Here is a 19852-nt window from a genome sequence, read left to right on the forward strand (position 1 = left end):
GCAATGCCAGCCCATGTCTCCCAATTTTAACAGAGAATTCGGTGCAGGAGCCTCTTTAATCACAGCTTATTTAGATATGCCTCGTTATTCATTGATGATTCTTTTTTTATTTGATCTGCAGGTGACTTTTGTTGCGCTTGTTACCATTAACCTAGCACTCATAAACACAGAAAATAAAGTTAAAAAGGTAACAAAACAAGATGATAGATCCTCTATATAAAGTTTTACTGTGTCACACTATGCAGCCATGTGACCTCTTTGGACTTTGTGAAGTGACACTGTCATTCACCAAAGGCAAAGAGGGCCCATATAGTTCTTAATTCTGTACCTTAAGGTAAATATTTTACTACCAGGTATTTTTTAACACGTAATTATGTAAGCTACATGTTTGTTTGTTACCGTTATCTAAATGTAATACATTACCTGTTTTTAGAAAAACATTTTTTTTATTATTATTTTTATGGTTTAAACTATCATACTGGTTTTCAATAAAAATAAAATCGACCCAATTATGTCCACAGTTGCAACACATTCAACCACCCTCAGAATTAAGTCCATGTTCTGCAAGTGTGGTGCATTTTGGGTTCAAACAAAACTGCCTGGTCAAACAAGCAGCTTTTGTTGCCAGCAGCATGAGGGAGACTTGTGTTGCCAGCGGGTTGCCTTGTGTGACCACGCTGGTCAACATGCTGTCCACAACTCCACGACAAGACGGCAACGTGCTGCCCAGTTTAAGCCACTCGCGTATGACACAGTATTTACAGGACAACATGCAGGCAACAAAAAATTCCATCTTGTGGCCGTCATCGAAAGTTGCTTGTGTGGTTAGGCCTTTATGGTTCAGTGAGTGTGAATCTTCTATCTAGCCCAATGTGTGGTTTGGATAAAAGTGTTATGACCATGTCTGTGTGCAAAGATTACACAGGTTTGAATGAAGGTCATACCTTTTTTACAGCCCCCACTCTTTGGACTTTCTGTTGTTTAAGAAAAGTCTTAAATCCCCTGCAAGCTGCCCAGTTTTGCTGAGTGGTGGCAGGGTTGGTCAGAGCACTGTTATAATATTGCAAACAGTGGGATGTACAGAACGTATATATTACTATAGATCTGGAATTTGATGATACACAATGCAAAGTCTTTTCATTCTCTGCATGTTTTGTAGTTTGCTTAGATCTGGTAAGTGCATCATTAACTTGTACACATTATAATGACTCAGATTAAAATGTCTTTATTTTCTTATTATCAATGGTTCTATTACTTTGGGGGAAAAAGTGTGAATTCTTTACATTTCATGCTTGGTCAGTTGACATAATTGGAAAAAATATGGTTTTGTAGAAGAGACATTGTAGTTGGACTGTGCAATTTCTGTATTTTAATTTGCAACAAAATAGTCAATAGTTTGGTCATATATGGTATTTAAAGGATAATGGTAGAATGTGGCTTTTTTGTTTAAGTTTGGAAACCAGTTTTACACTTAACAATAAAACTGTATATCTAGTGTGGGGTACTTTTTTTATTATTCCACTTAAGTGGGATAACATAAGTGGAGTATACTGGACTAGTTTCGTCTTTGCTTACATTCCAATCCAGTGGTGTGTATGTATATATATATATATATATATATATATATATATATAATAACTTAGATAGTTAATATACTTGTATTTTGAAGTAAATTCTAGATTCTTAACATAAAATGTTACAAAAAACTTATTTCAGACTTGTCATGTGACTGTAAAATCAATTTTGTCCTGGATGTTCATAGTTTTTTTTTTTTAAATCCAGTAGGAGTTTACCTATTAAGAGTACCACATAGTTAATGTGTAAAAGTAAATCTGTGACTCTTTCTGGCATCAGTGACAATGATGACTCAATAAATGCTCTTTCCATTTTTTCAAGTCCCATGTGTGTGATTCAGCAGTTCCTTGAGTTTATAATTCTTTTTTATTTATGGTCAAGATTAAATGCTCTTGGACAGATTCTCCAAACTTTTACATTTTTCTGAAAAGAAAAAAAAACCCACCAATTACTTCTGAAACCAAAAAGAAACAACAACTTAAGAATACTGACAAGCCATTGCATAACATGTCTCAGCTGTTTATTTCTGGTTTGCTAATGTTATTGGATGTATTGTTCAATTCTGAAAAACAAAAAAGTGCTACTAATGACAACAGATGTCCTGAGAATTTAGCCCAGTCCCCATTAAATATTTTAAAATGCAATTCCCAAAACCAAATGACTGTACCTTATTGACATTTTCAGCTACGGGGATGATCACATATTTTGGGTCAAGACTTAAAAATGAACATATTGTACTGTATCAGAAAAAAAAACAATAAATCCGAAAAAATACCCCATAAAACAAAAGCTTTATAGTGATCAAAAAAAAACTCTTTGCCTTTAGCACTTAGTCAGACCGAGGGGCAGTGTCAAGATCCTTGGAGACCCTATGATAACAAATGCTACTACATCTCAAGTGACGTGAAATCATGGCCGGACGCAAGAAGCGACTGCGAGATGAGAGGGGGTGATTTAATGAGCATCAGCACTGTGCAGGAAAGGGTACGTGGAAATCTCAGCACCCTTTTTGTTTGCCAAAACCCAAATTACAGAATGAATTATGTTAACCCATAAGCAAACAAAATGAATACATTGACACACACACATCTATCTATCTATCTATCTATCTATCTATCTATCTATCTATCTATCTATCTATCTATTGAAAACTCAATTTTAGCAATGTCCTAAACCAGTCATTGTAATCTGGTAATATTGTCTGTATTATATTTATTATGATGCTCTTATCTGTTGAAAATAAATATTGATACAACTTATATAATTATAATTTCATAGCATTGACAGAAACTTAGCACTATATGGGAAAATTCAATGTTACTTTTGTATTATCTGTGTTTGTATTATTATTATTATTATTATTATTATTATTATTATTATTATTATTATTATTATTATTATTATTTTAACATATTTACTTGCAGACATGGATTAGGACTCAGATTGGGGTGTCTAATATCTATTGGATTGGTTTGAATGATGTCGTCTCTGAAGGAGTGTGGGAGTGGTCAGATGGTTCTCCTTTTCTTGAAGAGCTACAGTAAGTGAAAAGCATGTGCCGGTCTTACTTGCCAAACCCAGCGAGGGGTTTATTGTCCTTACATACACCAGTTCACCAGTTAGGACATTTGAAGGCCCCATGTGTGAACTGAATGAGATAGCTTGGTGTTGGATTCCACTCTACTCCTGGGGGTGTAGATCTTGTGATGTCACTCTATTCCACAGGAACTGGCGTCCCGGGCAACCTGATAACTGGCAGGATAACGAGGACTGTGTCCAATTTGCAGCTTCTGACTCTGCCAGGTGGAACGATGAATTCTGCACTGTCGCTCGCAATTATATCTGCAAAAGACTGACCCGTATGTTGTAGTTTCTTTTTCTTTTTTTAAAAAATAAAGCTTCGTAGTACCTTAGTCCTGACCAGAACACTGTGGTACCAATGGCTCATTCAGTCTTTCCTTCCCAATTAGAAAACCTTGTGTTGTCCTTTTAGAGCCACGACTGCTTTGCCGTTTGAAGATTATGTGGTGGGGGATGGGGTCATATCTAATGAAACACAGAAAATTGCAGAAAAGGCTCACTTGACTAGTTCACACATTGCCTAACAATTTGTTTTAGTTGGATTGGTACACATCATCTCTGTTGGGCAAATCCTACTTTAACACAATACAGAGAGTAATGTATACAATACATACAAGCAAGATGTGAACATTGTACTGTAATTCTTGAACATTGTACTGTAATTCTTGATATGTATTTTATTTAGTATACAACTGTAAGTCGTCCTGGGTAAGGGCGTCTGCTAGGAAATAAATAAATACAAAATAAAACATGTTTCCTTTCAGCAAACCCACCTACACAGTGCGATACTGCTAACGGATGGGAACTGTTTGGTTCAAACTGCTACAAACTGAAGAATGAGCCTTATAAATCCTGGTTCTCAGCAAGAAGGGACTGTGTTACAGAAGGAGGGGACCTTGTGTCCATTTTAAAAGAAGATGAGGAACACTACGTTATCAGCAAGATGGACGCTTCCTCCTTTGATGTCTGGATAGGATTTTCAACTCTGGTAACTGTTTTATCAAATGATACATACATTCTCTTTTATACAGTATACCTATATGTTTGTAGTAATCACTGTGTATGGACCTCTTAGACATAAGGTGCCATTTCTCAACAGGTTTTCTATTGTAAATTAGAAATGTACAGACTGGTAACGGCACAAAACAGCTTGAACAGGTTTTGCTGAGAGTTTCTTTGATGTCAATGCATGCAGGTTAAAACACATGTTGTAATACAGTAACAGCTAACTAAAGAAAAAGTGATATTTAAAAAACTGTACTGTTACTGAAAACTCATCAGCAATCCTCAGCATCACTAGAGCTTATTTTAAATACATGGAAAAATCAAGCATTATCTTTAGAACACAGTTTCCATCAAAAACTGGTACAAACATTATACTGGAGTAAATGCATTGTGAATGTGCTCCATTGTTATTTATAGAATTAACGCCCATCTTGTGTTTGGTGACAGAGCTGCACACCGTTCTCCTGTGAAGTTCAGCCCAACAATGTGAATTTTCTTTGGTCAGATGGATTAAGTTCCAGTCCCAGTTTTACCAGCTGGGCAGCTGACCAGCCTGACCTAAGGTAACATATACAAATGCAGTTCTCAGTGTTATTCATTTACAGGGCAATGTAGTGGAGCTATCAGCTGTTGGAGTTTCGTTGAAGCTGTTGGATGATTTGTTAAAACCTTTGTCAAGCAAAACATCTCAAATTCAAAGCCTGGTTTGTAATGCCATTTGTTCTAAAAAGCTATTTTACTGTAGAATACTACATTTGTTTCCCAATTTAGGCAGGATTTGTTGTTACTAAGGAACAATGGCATACGACAAAGTCAGGAAACATTATTGCTGACAAAAAACCATAGTTACTGCCAGGGAAAAGACCACTTTAATTACTCCTTTTAAAACATATGTTTGGCCATCTTGACTGAAACAGAATTGTCAACCCATACCTGAATTCAATTAACTTTATGGCACCACCAAAACAATTATAAAAGTATAACTGCAACATGGCAGCTTTGCCATTTTCACTTTCCAGATCGACTATGGGAACAGGAGTAACCGGAGTGATCCATTTTTTAAAATGTGTTTCTTAACAGCTTTAAGGAAACTGGGATTTGCTCTGCTGTCGTGAAAGACGAAGGGGCCGATTATGGAAAATGGAAATCCCACCTTTGCCGTCACGAACAGCCATACATGTGCAAAAGAGGACTTAACAGTAAGTTGACTGAAAAAAAACATGAAAGCATGTTCTGCCCCCAGACCACATAGAAGATCAAGCTAATTAGTTCATTTTGGGGCTACAAAGTATTTATTTTATAAATGTTGTCCCTTTCCACAAAACTTTATTTCAACATTGTTCTTTTTAAGACTGCACTTAACACAGACTGTATTACATTAACCAAAACACAGAAGGGTATTTGAGTAATGGCAATGAGAACCACTCTGAATGATTGCAAACATCACAGACAGGTAACACAGAGAAGAGGACACTAACACATACTGTATCTACTTTGAAGCTACACTACTTACTGTGTTTTGAGAAATGAGAAAAAAAATACAAACCATTTTCGAAAGCAGTCGAGGAATGTGTAAAGTATGCATTGTTATGTTTTTAATTTTGTGAATAGGGTTCAGTACTTAGATTACTTCTGCTTTCTTCTTTTCTTGTCTGACAGCGATTTGCCCTCCCGGATGGATCGGCTTTGACAGTCACTGCTACTGGGTTGTTAGTAATCCTAATCTCCTCACCACTTGGTCTGAAGCCCAGGGCGAGTGCTCACGTTTAGGGGGCAATCTGCTGATAATAAACAGGTAAACAATGCTTTAGTCTCTTTCTAATTACCAGACTAGGGCTTTGTGTCATAGAGCTTCCAAGGCACTATTGAAGACATTTTATAGCCTAGATAATTTTGTCTATCAAAGAACTACTGCCAGCACTCATATCCTGGATATGTATGGCTGATCCTAAGGGACATCTGGTGCTGCTCTTCTGGACCTTTTACCCTGCTGGAGTCAGGAGACGCTAGTAGTCTTAGGGGACGGAGCGAGACAGCTGTGGAGGGTTAGCCTTTATTGCATTTAATTTGTGTACATAATACAAAACAAGAGTTCAGGTGCAGTGGTGGCTAGGATGTGCACATTTGAATGCAATATGCAACAAAGAATTGTATATGTTCTACTATAGAGACCCAGTGCAACATACACATTTTGATTAACCTTCATGTATCCTTCAGACCAGTTCTGTTGCAGAAGCACTCAGTAGGCAAGGGAAATCTACAGATACAGTTATTTCAAAGCCATTGTTCTGATTTTGTAACCCACTTTCTTTCTGAAAACAGATGGGTTTTTTTAGCTAACTTTTTCTAATAGTTTCAAACCTTTTCTTGTCTGAATTTTGGCATCCCTGCTGTAATAAAAGATACAGTTTTAGGTACTAGTGTATAAATTACATTTGTAATGCTGGCAAAGTGTCAAAGACACCAAGTCATGTCTGCAGTGGTACAAATGCAAGCTATGTTTATTGAGCCAGTATTTCAGCATCCATGCTCCAGTGTGTCTCTTTTTGCAGCCAAGCTGAACAGTACTTCATTAATGGGTTTCTGCCAGATCTACTGCAGAGTGAAGTGCCTGACATCTGGATCGGCTTATCTGGTAGGGTGCTATTTAGGGTAATCGTCCAAACTCTAGCCTCCTCACCTATGTAGCAGATCAGTGCTTCCATGTACTGTGACTTGTAATGGAGGAGGAGCGGAAGTAGGATTTCCTAAACTCTGCAACTGTATTTGTTATTCTTATGGCAATTTGTCAAATCCCTCTCCTGAAGTGAAAACGAATCATCTGATAAGTGGATTAGCCTGATGTGTTGACGTAAAGGCTGCTTTTGCTTTTATGGATTGAGACTCCTGAATCACTTCCAGTTTTCTCACATGTTTGTTCACATACTGTATGCCTATGGCAGGCAACTAGACCTAAAGAGCAGCTCCTCCGCTCATACTCAGAGCACTTAATACACAGATTTAGGAAAATAATAAAACACGCAATACATGCGTACCTGCAGTAAGAATCATTAAGAATGATTGCAAACAGTATAAAAAGGTAAGGGGACAGTAAGTTACTCTTTAAATAGTTGAAATTGTTACTTTGATAGTCACCAACGCGTACAATAGCACTGTTTCTTTGTCTGGTTTTAGATCAGGATGCAGATGGCACGTTTAGATGGGTGGACAGAAAGGACATCACTTACCAGAACTGGGCTGTTTCTCATCCACACAACGTTCCGCATCTCTGGGACTGTGGGCAGATTTATACCGGTGCGGATGAATTGAATACCAGCTGTACTGCCATGCATTATAATTCACTTCATTAAGATAAGCACTTCATGACATGTGATAATACCATTCTGTTTGCTCTAGGGTTTGGGGATTTCACAGCAGACAGTTATCAGACCTTTTCTTATTCACAGGTAATGTCGAGGGAAAGTGGGAAACAGCCAACTGTTTCAGAAACTTGGGGTTTGTCTGTGAAATGGCTGGAGGCCAAAACATCCAACCCACTTCAAAGCCAGGTAAGAAGGCTTAGGGGTGTCAGTAAAACACATCCCCCCCCCCAAGGCTGTACATTAGAGCTATCAATGTGACACAGAGGTTGATTACCATGAAGTATATCAGAAATATAGTATAGTGTAGAATAAGAAATGGCCATTTGAGACTTGAATATCATTAGGCAAGCAGTTGTACAGTATATTAAAATGATTAATTTACAGTAAGTGTTCTAAAGATACAAGTTAAAAAAAAAACTGTAAGGGGGATATCCAGAGGGACAGAAGTATACCCGACAATAACCAATAACTTATGATAAGTAATGTTAATACCAAATTTTGGATAAGTGTTTTTTTCAGATATATGCAAATGAATAAAGCAATGAGCATATTACACAAATACCTATGTCTTACCATGTCCATGAACTTACTTACTGTACTGCATGTTGTCTGTATGTTTGCTTTTTTAATCAGATAAGCACTGTGACCCAGGGTATCTTCTCTTTGGTGATTCCTGTTATCATTTTGAAAGTGATTTTGCCAAGAACTGGCAAGATGCCAAGCAGCAGTGCCTTAATGATGGAGGAGACTTGGCAAGCATCCACAGCCCAGAAACACTGAGTTTTCTGACAGGTAAGTTCATCTCTTGTAAGCAAGCTATTTTGTATGTCTTTCAATTACTTAAATAACTGTACAACCTCATGTATAATTACAGATTTAATAATAGAAATAAGTTCAGTACATGCTTCCATAGTTTAGCCTTCTGCTGTGTACTCTACGGTAGAAAGTACTGTATCTATAGTTTCAGCAACAGACACACAAGCTGAAACAAAAAAAAGCTATTGAATTCATATCATATGAAATAAACATGTACATATTTGTAATATTTAATGGAGTTAAAACATTCTTTAACATGTGACAAAAAATAGAAACTATAGGACAGCTACAGTATATAATATTTGTGCTGCTAGTATAGTGTTATAGGATGGTGAATGTCTGTGTATGTGGGTAACATTGGCACAAGTAAAAGGGAACTTGAATACAACTTAAAAAATCAAGCTATATTAGTTTATTTAGTCCATTGTCATTTTTTGAAAAGAGGGAAAAGGTTGATGAAGAGAATACCGTTAAATGCCACCGTTTTGAACTGCAGTGCCTCGGGTTGATGTCTTGAATAGGGCTTCACCATGATGTTTCATGGAATACGGAAGGTGAACTATGCGCCTGATTGGATGAAAGATCATGAGCAGTCTATACATTACTATAATCCTCACTTCTTGTCTTTGTAGCACACATGTCAGGTTCTTCATGGGTGGGGCTGAACGACAAACAAGCTGAGGGAACCTATGTGTGGTCCGATGGGAGCCCAAAGGTTGGTAAACACAGACAATACAGCATGTCTGTCTAACCGGCTGAAAACCCTTTTTATCTTTAGTGGGGCATGAAGTACAGTATCACATTGAATTGAACTAAGATGCCTAAAACCAAACTTCAAGGTTATTAATGTCTCAGGGCCCATTTAATGACCAGCCCCTGTATTCTGATCATGTTTGGTGTATATTCCTTCCAAGGATTTTGAAATGATCTGGTCTGAGGGTCAGCCTGATAACTGGGAGGACAATGAAGACTGTGTGCAACTCTATGGCCCTGATGCATGGACACCGGGATTCTTCAATGACCAGAACTGTGACTACTCTTACCCCTTTATATGCAAAAAAGGTGACTGTTTTATACCATCAATTAGGGTGAATTCATAGCTAACTTACTCAATCTCTTTCACAGTCTTCAGTCTTTCATAAAACTTTACTGGACATTATTGGGGTTAAGACTTTTGGTCAGCCATGAGTGTGATTTGAATTGAATAAGTCAATATGCTGTTTATAATAGCCCAATTCCAACAAAGTACTGTATCACCTAGAAAGAGACATTACAATATCCAAAAGATACAGGTAGGTCAAATGACAACAAAATATGTTTTTCAGGTAAAATACACATTATATAAAACAAATGGTTTTCAATAGAAAAGCAGAGGTTTTACTCTATGGACCAATAGCAGAGCAACAAGAATGGTATGTAATGTGGAACCAAAGTGGTTAACTTACATGTTAATATTTTGACAAAACAATGGTACCACACAATGGAACTACAGTTTCAGAACCACTGTGATATATAGATTCCAAATCCATTGTGTTATGCCATTCCTTGGAATTCTGTGATGAACTGTTACATGTGTTATGGTTTGTAATATGGTATCCTAATTGTATTTTTCCAGTATAGGCTATGACATCTTGCTTCGCTAACCTTCACTTTCATTGTATTTTACAGGGGAAGGGCATGGACCAAGACCAACACCTCCACCAGGCCGCCCAGGTCATTTTCAAATGTAGCTCCCTTACAATGTGTGAATTTGTGTGTTTGATGGTAAAAAGTCATATCAGTTCTTAATATTTTTCCCCTATTATCCAGGTTGGACCCAGAAATGTGGGTATTGGGACTCAGATCCATTCAATGACTACTGCTACCTGTTCCAATCTCTGTCCTTGAAGACCTGGGCCGATGCTCGCAGAGACTGTCAGAATCAGGGTGGAGATCTGGTTAGCATCACTGAGCCTTTCGAGCAGGCTTTTATCCAAGGTAATGTACAAGCAGCTACACAGTGTACAAGCAGCTACATAGTGTACAGGGAGCTACATAGTGTACAGGCAGCTACATAGTGTACAAGCAGCTACATAGTGTACAAACAACTACATAGTGTTTACTACAACTAAATAGCTGACTTAACAGTAGGCATTTAAAAAAAAAAAGAGATAAGGTTTAACAAGTGTCGTGTTTAAACAAAACATTCATAAATAGTATTTGAACTAAAACAGGAATTTTTTGCAGCAACTTAATTTCACTAATGGCCTTCAAGGTCCATTTTTGCTGCAATAAATGTTTGTGCTTCTTTTTCTTTTAATGTACGGCACATGTATGCACAATTTTGCAGATTTTTAATAAACGCTAAATTAGCAAACATTTCTTGCTTGCGAAATGTTCTTGTTTTACAGTATACTTTCTTCTACCAAAGACTACCCAATAGCCCTGGTATTATAGTCTTTTCCAACCCATTGGGAGCTGTGAATGGGATATTCCACTTCCAAATCCGAAGAGTCCTATTGGGGAGTTCAATGAGCCATTTATGGCTCAAGTGCCAGCTATTGGACAGCCATGTGCTAGTGTTCAACTGTTAAAGGCAATGTAAATTAACATATCCAAGCACAGCAAATACAGCACACATGTACCTTCCTCTGGTGAGTGAGGAACAACATCTTATAGTCCTATTAATCTCTGTCAAATAGAAAGTTAATTTGTTATTACCTTAACACATTCTGCCACAAAAGCTTGAACGGTTATATACTGGAAATGTGGGTGTTACTGTATCTACACACTGTGTAATTACTAGTTCCCCCAAACACAGAAACATGTTCTAATTTTGTAATCCACAGCAAAAATATCGACAGTACCAACAGGCGTGGCACTGTGGATGGGTGGCCATGATTCAGTCAGCGAAGGTGGATGGCAGTGGACGGATAATTCCCCCTTTCGTTACATCAACTGGTACACAGGTATGACTGGACTCAGAATGGCAACCATTTTAAACATGTTGCTGCTATCCTATACTATAATACTGAATTGTACTGAATTACTCCATAATTATTTAATCCTAGCCTCATGTGGCACCCAGCCTATAGGGCTATTCATTTGACTACGCCACCCCTCAATTATACCAGGAGTAAGGGGAGCTCCGAGTTACCAGATCTCCTATACTGTGATCCCCGCTTGAGTCCCTTCCAATTAAATGAAAGAATAAAGCAATACAAGTGCCAACAAATCATAATTGTGCTCAAAAACCAAATCGTGAATAACTATTGCCACACAAACACCAGAAGGCAGTGTGATCTGCGGACGCTGAATACAGACTTCCTAAGCTTTAGTTTAGAGTTTCTTTACAAACACAATACTATAGCGTCAGATAGTTGAAGCTTTTGTTTTTACCGCAAAGAGTTGCACTCAGATTTATTCGCATAAAATGTATTAAACACTATCACTCAATCAATCTGTATTTTATATAGAGCCTTTCATAGTGGACCACCATCACAAAGCACTTTACAAGATGCAGTAACAACAAGAATTCATAGTACTTTAAATACAGAGAAATGCATGATACATGATATACAGTAAAAAAAATGCATAATACATTAAATACAGTGGAAAGTGCATAATACATGATAGTAACATAATACATGAAACAGCAGCAAAAACACAGTAGCTAATAGCAGATATCAGGCTTAAAGAGCATGGAAAGCAAGAGAGAACAGGTAGGTCCAAGCACAGAGGGAGCACCAGCATCAGCATTGAGCAGGAGATCATTCACAATCCGGAGCAGAGCAGTTTCAGTACTGTGATGCGGCTGGAAACCAGACTGTAGAGATTCAAGCAGATTGTTGTCCGTGAGATGATTCATCAGCTGACTGGCTACAGCCCTTTCGAGAGTTTTTGAGAGAAAAGGGAGATTGGAGATGCGACAGAAATTAGATAAGTTAGCCAGGTCAAGGGAGGGTTTTTTTAAGTACCGGCGTAACTCGGGCAAGTTTAAGGGCAGCAGGAACCGAGCCCAGGGACAGGTTGAGAGTGTGCATAATGGAGGGAGAAAGATCAGAAGCACAGAGACGGACAAGGTTAGTCGGCCAGGGGTCCAGGGGAAATGTGACAGTAGTTGATTTCAACAGTAAGCCAGAAGCATCAGCAATGGAGAAAGGAGAGAAGGAGGAGAGGGCAGGAGGGGCAACCAGAGGAGCGTCAAGGTGGTCAAGTAGTAAACTGTGTTTGTGGTGGGACAGCGTAGAATAGATGTTGTCAATTTTGTTCCTAAAGAAGGAGGAGAAATCATGACAGGTAAGAGAGGAGGATGGACGGGAGTTGGATCTGTCAGTGGCTGGATGTAGGATTTGGTCTTGAAGAGAACATTGGGTTTAGCATGTCCCATAGTTATGATTTCAGAGAAGTATTTCATCCTGGCCGTGGCAAGGGCACGACTGTAGCTCGCGAGATGATCGGTCCAGATCTCTCTGTGAACCGTTAGTCCAGACGACATTCACTTGTGCTCAGGCTTGTGGCAGGCAGACTTAAGCAGTCAAAGTTTGAGGGTGTACCATGGGGGGTTTCAATCTTTCTTGACCGTTCTGGTTGTAAGCGGGGCAACAGTGTCGATGATATGAGTAAGAGTGGCGTTGTAGAGGGTCACTGCATCATCAACTGAAGACGGGAGAGTACCAGTTAGAGGGGATGCAGAGACGCATTTCGAGAGTTTCAGAGGATTCGGCAGATTCTTGGGACGGAAGGAGACAACAGTATCAGTAGCGGAGGAAGGAGCAGGGAGATTAATATTAGCAGTGATTAAGAAATGGTCAGAGAGAGAGACATCTGAGACGGAGAGATTGGAGACATCAAGGCCCCTGGTGATGAGCAGATCCAGGGTGTGTCCTCCGGTGTGAGTGGGGACGTTGACAGATTGAGAGAGTCCAAGACAGTCCAGAAGCGTGTTGAAGTCGGTCATTAGGGGGGAGGAAGGCAAGTCAACATGAATGTTGAAGTCACCTAGAAGTAGGATTTTGTCAGTAGAAGTGCAGATGAGGGAGAGGAATTCTGAAAACCCAGCAATAAAAGCAGAGTTGCTCTTAGGTGGACGGTAGATAACAGCAAGGATGAGGGACATGGGAGAGGGCAGCTTGATGGCGGGATGTTCAAATGAAGAAAAGGCAGGCAAAGAAAGAACTGAGGAAGCGAGCACAGAATTTGCAATAACAGCAGTGCCCCCGCCTCGGCCAGTGAAGCGAGGTTTGTCAAAGGGAATAGAGCTTTGGGGTGGCTAGATGCATAGATGCAGCGAGTGCATGTCGTTTGCAGAGTGCCAGGTTTCAGCTGGACAGAGAAGATCAAGATTGGTATCGGTTATAAGTTTGCTGAGAAGCAAAGATTTGTTAGTCAGAGAGCGACAATTTCAAAAATGAGATTTTCAAGTCTGTAGCGGGCAGCATAGGAGGGAGAAGGAGTTAGTAAGTTCAAGTTTGTAGCGGGCAGTGTAGGGGAAGAAGGAGTTAGTAAGGGTATGTGCAGCAGGTACTTACCAGTGTTCATTCTGGGAGTGGAGAACGAGTGAGCCTGCTTTATCCAGGGGATCCAGAGGGATTTGGAAAAGGTCCTCGCTCCGACTACCACAGCTCAGACTGCCCTTGGACTTGTGGCCCTTAGACTGGCTGGCGCTCAGAACGGCTAGCGTTCTAAGACACTGATTGCCAATTTATACTATCCTGTAGGCCTGGAGCAGTATACTTTACAATAAATTTGCATCAACCTCACAATTCAACACGCCCCAAACACAGTTTGGATCACTTGATTCATTTTTTTAATTTTTAATTTAAGTGCAGGCTGCTTACCTAAGCAAGCAACGATTATAACAAATATACTACAATCCACTTACCTATTTAAATGCCGATTCAAACAGCAACACGAATTCCAGCTAAGGGAAGAAGCAGATACCACACGTGTTTGCAATTATACCACTAATAGGGAGTAGTATAGTCAAGTTGGGTGTTTTCCTTTTTTTTGTAGCAAGCATAATAAAACACACAAATACTACGCTCATTTTATATATGTTAAAAAAACAAGTAAACTGCCTAAAATCATTTAAAACAAAAGAAAACAAACCACACATTAACTCGGGTGAACCGAAACGATCAGTCTCCTTTCCAGACTGTTCATCCTACTAAATAAAACAAAAATAAAGAAGAATAAAAGCATTTAGAAACAGGGGAGACCAGCACACAAATAAACAAAGCGGGAGAGAAAGAGAGCGATAGATCTTTCTCACCGTTCACAGTAGCAGCCGGGAGACCAAAAAGTGTAAACCGAAGCAACCACAGCAGTCTTAATTCACGAAATGAAACTGCCGTGCGTTATATAGAGATGCGCAAATTGTTAGGAACGTTGCAACAATTTGATTATTGATAACAATTAATAAAATGGTCCCACCTGCTACACCTCTTATGAGGGTGGCTGTGTCAGGACAGAGCAGGTCTCTGAGGCCTCCCTTCCCACCACAGCCTCCCCCTGCCTCTCCTCTGACACTGACCCGCCTGGTGAAGTTAGTATTTAAGGGCTCACAAGATTATCATCATTATTATTTCTTCATCTCCACCCAGGCAATCCCGATGACTACTATGGAGAGGACTGCACTACAGTACGAATACGGGATGGGTACTGGAATGATGACAACTGTGATTTCCACCGAGGATACATTTGTAAACGTCGAGGTATGGAGCTCACTTTCCTCCCATTTGTTTTTATTAGAGTCGAGAGGGTGATACTTCATCACTATGTGCTATGAAACTTTATTTCATTGCTAAATTTGATAAACTTCAGTGCATGAGGCACACCTAATCACTATATAAGGAGCTTCCAGGTGCCAAGTGTGCAAACACACTGCCAATCATACTACTGCTAATGTATAATAAAAAGCACTGGGAGGTTCATCGGAGAGACAAGACTATAGCATTGCTGCCAAAAGACTATGGGAAGAACATCATTTAGTCTTGATAGATGCTGTGTCATGACTAACATCATGTAATCAAAGCAACTACAAAATGATATCGCAAAAGTTTACATTTTTCAATTTGTCAGTTTTTCCGTTAAGTATATGGGAAAAAAACAAATGCTGTATACAACTGCCATCGAGTTTTAGGTAAAAGGCCCTTTGGTTAGCTTCCTTATCAAAGTTTTGCATTTTGCATGGCAAATTCTAGCAAATACTTTGAATTGTGAGTAAGGTTTTTATCATACTAATGAATGATCTTGCCTTTGCTTTCTATTTGTTTTTCTGCTACAGGAAATTCCCCCCCTCCTGAAGATCATCCACAAGAAGGTAATATATAATCATATACTGTGTAACATATAGTAGCAGTACTGATGGGCAGCCCCTTTAATAAAAGCATCTAAACTGGTAGGGTGATTTGGCTGCTGTTCTTGGGCATGTTTGGTGGTTTCTTGCTAAATTCCTGCAACGTTCATTTGGGTTAGGACTGGTTGCTACAGGGGGCTGGGCCTGTGATGTCAATGAGATTCAGGCTTGGAAAATAATAGCATAAAACTCAGGATACAAAGAATAGGGTATTCTACAGTAAATGGGCTAAGCTGTTGTAGTTATTATATCCTTATAACTATAAAACGTTTAGTCATAAGATATGTATAAATGCTCATAGATGCAAGTTTAAATTATTTGACAAACGTTTCAACGAGAAGCTTTTACTGGTGTCTTCTGTCACATACTGTACTACTGACTGAGATTTTGACATAGTTATCATATCTGAATCTACTGTATGCCACTTCTTCATTTGGAATGTTCCTTGTATTTATATTGCTCTATGTCTGTTGATCAGGTGTACTGCAGATATGTGTAAGCAATACTCCTCAGGTGTAGTGTGAGGCAATAATGAGGTTTTGTTCGGCAGCCACCAGAGAAACATTGTGCTTGAAACTGTCCCTTCAACCACCAGGTCAAGGGGGTGGTATCTGTGCAAGTGCAAATTACTTCACAGAAAGCCAAACGTTTATTCTCCCATTTTGTTCCAGGCTACACAACTGTCCACATCTGCCAGGATACCAGCGCCACAATCACATGCCCACACAACAGTGTGATCCGCATACAGGCTGCCATGTTTGGGAGACAGAGCTCCACAATTTGTCCACTTGAGTCTGGAACATCAGGTATGGCAAACAATGCAGTTCTTGCAGTGAAGTTTATGAGGCTTTATGTTATATTAAAGGCAGTGAAGCCATTTTTGTGCACTGAATGGACTGTAGAGCATTACAGCCAAGTGCCAGTGTGGAGAAATAGAGCCCATGAATGCAGTTACAACACTACAGGCTGATATTTACTGAACTAAGCTTTTTCAGTGCAAAATTCAAAGTAAAGCAAATGTTTTAACTGGGAAAAAGAGTTCAGCCCCATATAATCTAAACCCCTAACATTTTATAGGCTAGGTCATTTTAGTCACAATATTCTGTTTTAACACATCCCTGTTAATAGGAGATTTCTAATTTTATTGAATTCTTTCTCCAGGTTCCTGTATCGTGGAAAACACCCTGGCAACAGTCCGGCAGTTTTGTGAGAATCGCAATCACTGCTTCCTCCTTGCTCATGTCGAACACGACCCCTGTCCTGAGGTCTCCAAGTACTTGGAGGTGGTCTACAGCTGTGAGCAGAATGGTTAGAGAAATGTATTTGGTTTCATTTGTACTGTATTTTAATTTGAGGAGCAATGTACAGCTATTTATAGAGTTACAATACAGTGTGTACCACGTTATTATATTCAAGCATCTACATTGCATTCATCTTTAGTGATTTTCTATGGAAGGCCACCTGGGTCAAAAACGTGTTATTTAGCACATGTTTCAGATATTTAGTACAGGTATTGATTTGAACCAATCAGAATACATAAAATAGCACTTGTTCTAAATAAATGTAAATGAACTACGCATTTTCTACGTAGGGGCTGGTCATTTTACAAGTACCTACATAGGGGCTGGTCATTTCTCAGTACTACCTACATAGGGACTGATCATTTTCCAGTCATGCAGCGTAATTACAAGAGTAGCCAATCATCTTCAGGATAACATCTTTTTAATTTCAGACATGAAATACACTTTTAAAAAATCAATAAGGAAAATTGCAAATCCTGGCGGCGAGAGATTTTTTTCTACGGTGCAAACATAGATTTGCTGAGTGCTGCCGACTTCTTGAGACAGACAGTGTTGACCGTGACACAGTTCAGTTTGTATTAACAATGTACACAATCGTTTTTTTATTTTCTGATTACATTTATTTCAGTTTTACACTAATATATTGAGTTACCATAGCTAATATTAGATTCAATGCCAGATCTTTCAACACTTGTTTAAAATTACATATATGTTACAGTGGGGTTACCACGGAATTAAATCGATTTCTAAGGCTCTGAAACCGCCAGTTGACACTCGTCTCGGAGGATCCGGGTCTATCCATCTTTCACTAGACTTTACCCAATGCCAAGTCGACATATCGCAACGAATTGGAGGGGAATGGCAGATGTAAGGCGACTTTTAGTATGCGTAATAATTACAATAACAGCATGTACTAAGTCAAATTAGAACGTGTACTAAATATTTGAAACATGTACTAAATAACGCGTTTTTGATGGCCTTCCATAATTTTCAGGTTCCTATTTTATGGATTTAAACAATGGTAGTAATTATGGTTGATTCACCACCCTTTAGATAAATTGCATCAACTCCACTGAGCTTGTGCAACTTATTAAGTTATTAAGATACAAACAGTGCTGCAGCTAGGAGAGTATTGCATTGTATTGAGCAACAGCTTGTCTTGCCATTTAGAAACTTTCATTCCCTTTTAGACTTTATCATTCATGTTCATAGAAAGCCAAAACGTTTTTAGAAGTGTTGCATTTACAACAGATAATGTGTAAACCAGCTTCTGAGTGAAATACTGCTGTTTGTATGTATAATCTTTACTGACATAATTTACTATCTTGTGTACACTAATTGCTTCTCTGACTTTTGCCCATTTAGTTTGTGTGAGAGGACTTGGTATGGAAGATGGGAACATCACTAATAGGCATCTATCAGCATCTTCTTCTTCCAGTAACCATGGACCAGACCACGCCCGCCTCAATGGGAACTCTTGCTGGATGCCCTCCAGTGCTGGTATACCTCCGATTGTCTTTGAATTATAAAGGTTAAAAAAACAAACAAAAAAAACATGCCTGCATTTCAGTCTCAAATGGAAATAAAATGAATTTCCAACTTTTCCCTAATTTCCAGAAAGGTTTTCCCCATTACTGTATTCTGAGACCATGTGCTATGTGTAGTGTGCATAAGCTGCCCTGGTTATTACAAAGCATCTTAAACACTGCTACGAATCCAGGGATAAGCAAAGGTCAATACTTCATTGTGAAGAAATCCTTCTGGTATATCCCCACAGAAATGTAAAAACAGATACTATACTGGCTCTGACAGTGACTATAATCAGTGACACTTGGTCTTGGTCTTTATTACTGGTAAAATAATATATCTATTACTGTACTTCGGCTTTTAAAAAGACAGAGTTCATCAATACAGTTGCTACCGTCTCTTCCCCGATAGCGAATTCCTGGATCCAGGTGAATCTGGGTGAGGTGAAGAAGGTGACTGGAGTGGTGTTGCAGGGGTGTCCTACAGATGACCACTGGGTGAAATCCTACAAAGTACAAATCAGTGCTGATGGCTCAACATGGACAAATTACCAAGACACGGTAATCATACATGCAAAGAAGTGGTATTTGCTCATTGGCTTTTCTTGAATGGGAAATGTTCAATCAATAACAAGTGTAGTAAGGGGTCCCCAGTGGCTCACCAGGACCAGGCAGAAGTGCAGGGTGAGACATATAATCAGGAACAAATTGGCAGGGCATTGTTATCCTCATTGTGCTTCAGCGACCTCTACTGCTCAGACACCCAGTGACTTCAGGTGGATATTTCCCAGTTTGGGCCCTTGCCTCCAGGGTTCAGTAGTCTGCCACAGCAATGACAACACACAGTTTAGAGCTCACCTTTAGTAGAATGGTTCTTAATAAAGAGTATTCAAAACAGTATCCACTCCAAGACCAACCTCCAGTTCCAGTTGAGGTCAAGTTTATTTTGTGGTGGTTCACTTTTGTATAGCTGTAATAAGGAGTGTTTCTCTTGTTTACTTTATGATCTTTCATTAAAAATAGCTCAACAAGGCCACAAGGAAGAAGCCATTTATTTAATACAGAAAGTGTCAGATGTAGCTTTCCTGATATGATTGTGATATTTTGCCACTGTGAATTTCCAAATGTACAGTTATCTAGCCATGACCTTGTTTTAACTGTAACGCAAGCTGATATTATTTGGCATGCATGGTGCTTATTAAGTGTAAATAAATTATAACACACTGTACAGTATTCCTATCTTGTATTGTAGGATGTACAATTAGATAAGTACTATACAATCAAACTAAAATGCCCCTTTTAAGTATTTTTCAATTCAGTGCAGCAAAATTATACAGGGAAATCATT

At 39.0% G+C, this 19852-nt stretch overlaps 1 protein-coding gene across 1 annotated transcript in view; it reads left to right on the forward strand.

Moving 5' to 3' along the window:
- Window positions 1–632: 632 nt before the first annotated feature.
- Window positions 633–19852, forward strand: part of LOC117409185 (macrophage mannose receptor 1-like) — a 41481-nt gene continuing 22261 nt past the window's right edge. Inside the window, exons 1-23 of the mRNA XM_059006998.1 lie at window positions 633–744; window positions 2402–2559; window positions 3000–3115; window positions 3301–3434; window positions 3921–4144; window positions 4609–4724; window positions 5242–5360; window positions 5821–5956; window positions 6714–6796; window positions 7336–7455; window positions 7608–7709; window positions 8157–8315; window positions 8972–9054; window positions 9254–9401; window positions 10008–10052; window positions 10149–10316; window positions 11168–11287; window positions 14924–15034; window positions 15607–15642; window positions 16350–16484; window positions 16840–16986; window positions 18345–18479; window positions 18918–19066. Of these exons, the coding sequence (XP_058862981.1) occupies window positions 633–744; window positions 2402–2559; window positions 3000–3115; window positions 3301–3434; window positions 3921–4144; window positions 4609–4724; window positions 5242–5360; window positions 5821–5956; window positions 6714–6796; window positions 7336–7455; window positions 7608–7709; window positions 8157–8315; window positions 8972–9054; window positions 9254–9401; window positions 10008–10052; window positions 10149–10316; window positions 11168–11287; window positions 14924–15034; window positions 15607–15642; window positions 16350–16484; window positions 16840–16986; window positions 18345–18479; window positions 18918–19066 (2856 nt within the window). The remainder of the gene's footprint in view (window positions 745–2401; window positions 2560–2999; window positions 3116–3300; window positions 3435–3920; window positions 4145–4608; window positions 4725–5241; window positions 5361–5820; window positions 5957–6713; window positions 6797–7335; window positions 7456–7607; window positions 7710–8156; window positions 8316–8971; window positions 9055–9253; window positions 9402–10007; window positions 10053–10148; window positions 10317–11167; window positions 11288–14923; window positions 15035–15606; window positions 15643–16349; window positions 16485–16839; window positions 16987–18344; window positions 18480–18917; window positions 19067–19852) is intronic.

This window comes from Acipenser ruthenus, chromosome 2 (assembly GCF_902713425.1).
Source record: "Acipenser ruthenus chromosome 2, fAciRut3.2 maternal haplotype, whole genome shotgun sequence".
NCBI lineage: Eukaryota > Metazoa > Chordata > Actinopteri > Acipenseriformes > Acipenseridae > Acipenser > Acipenser ruthenus.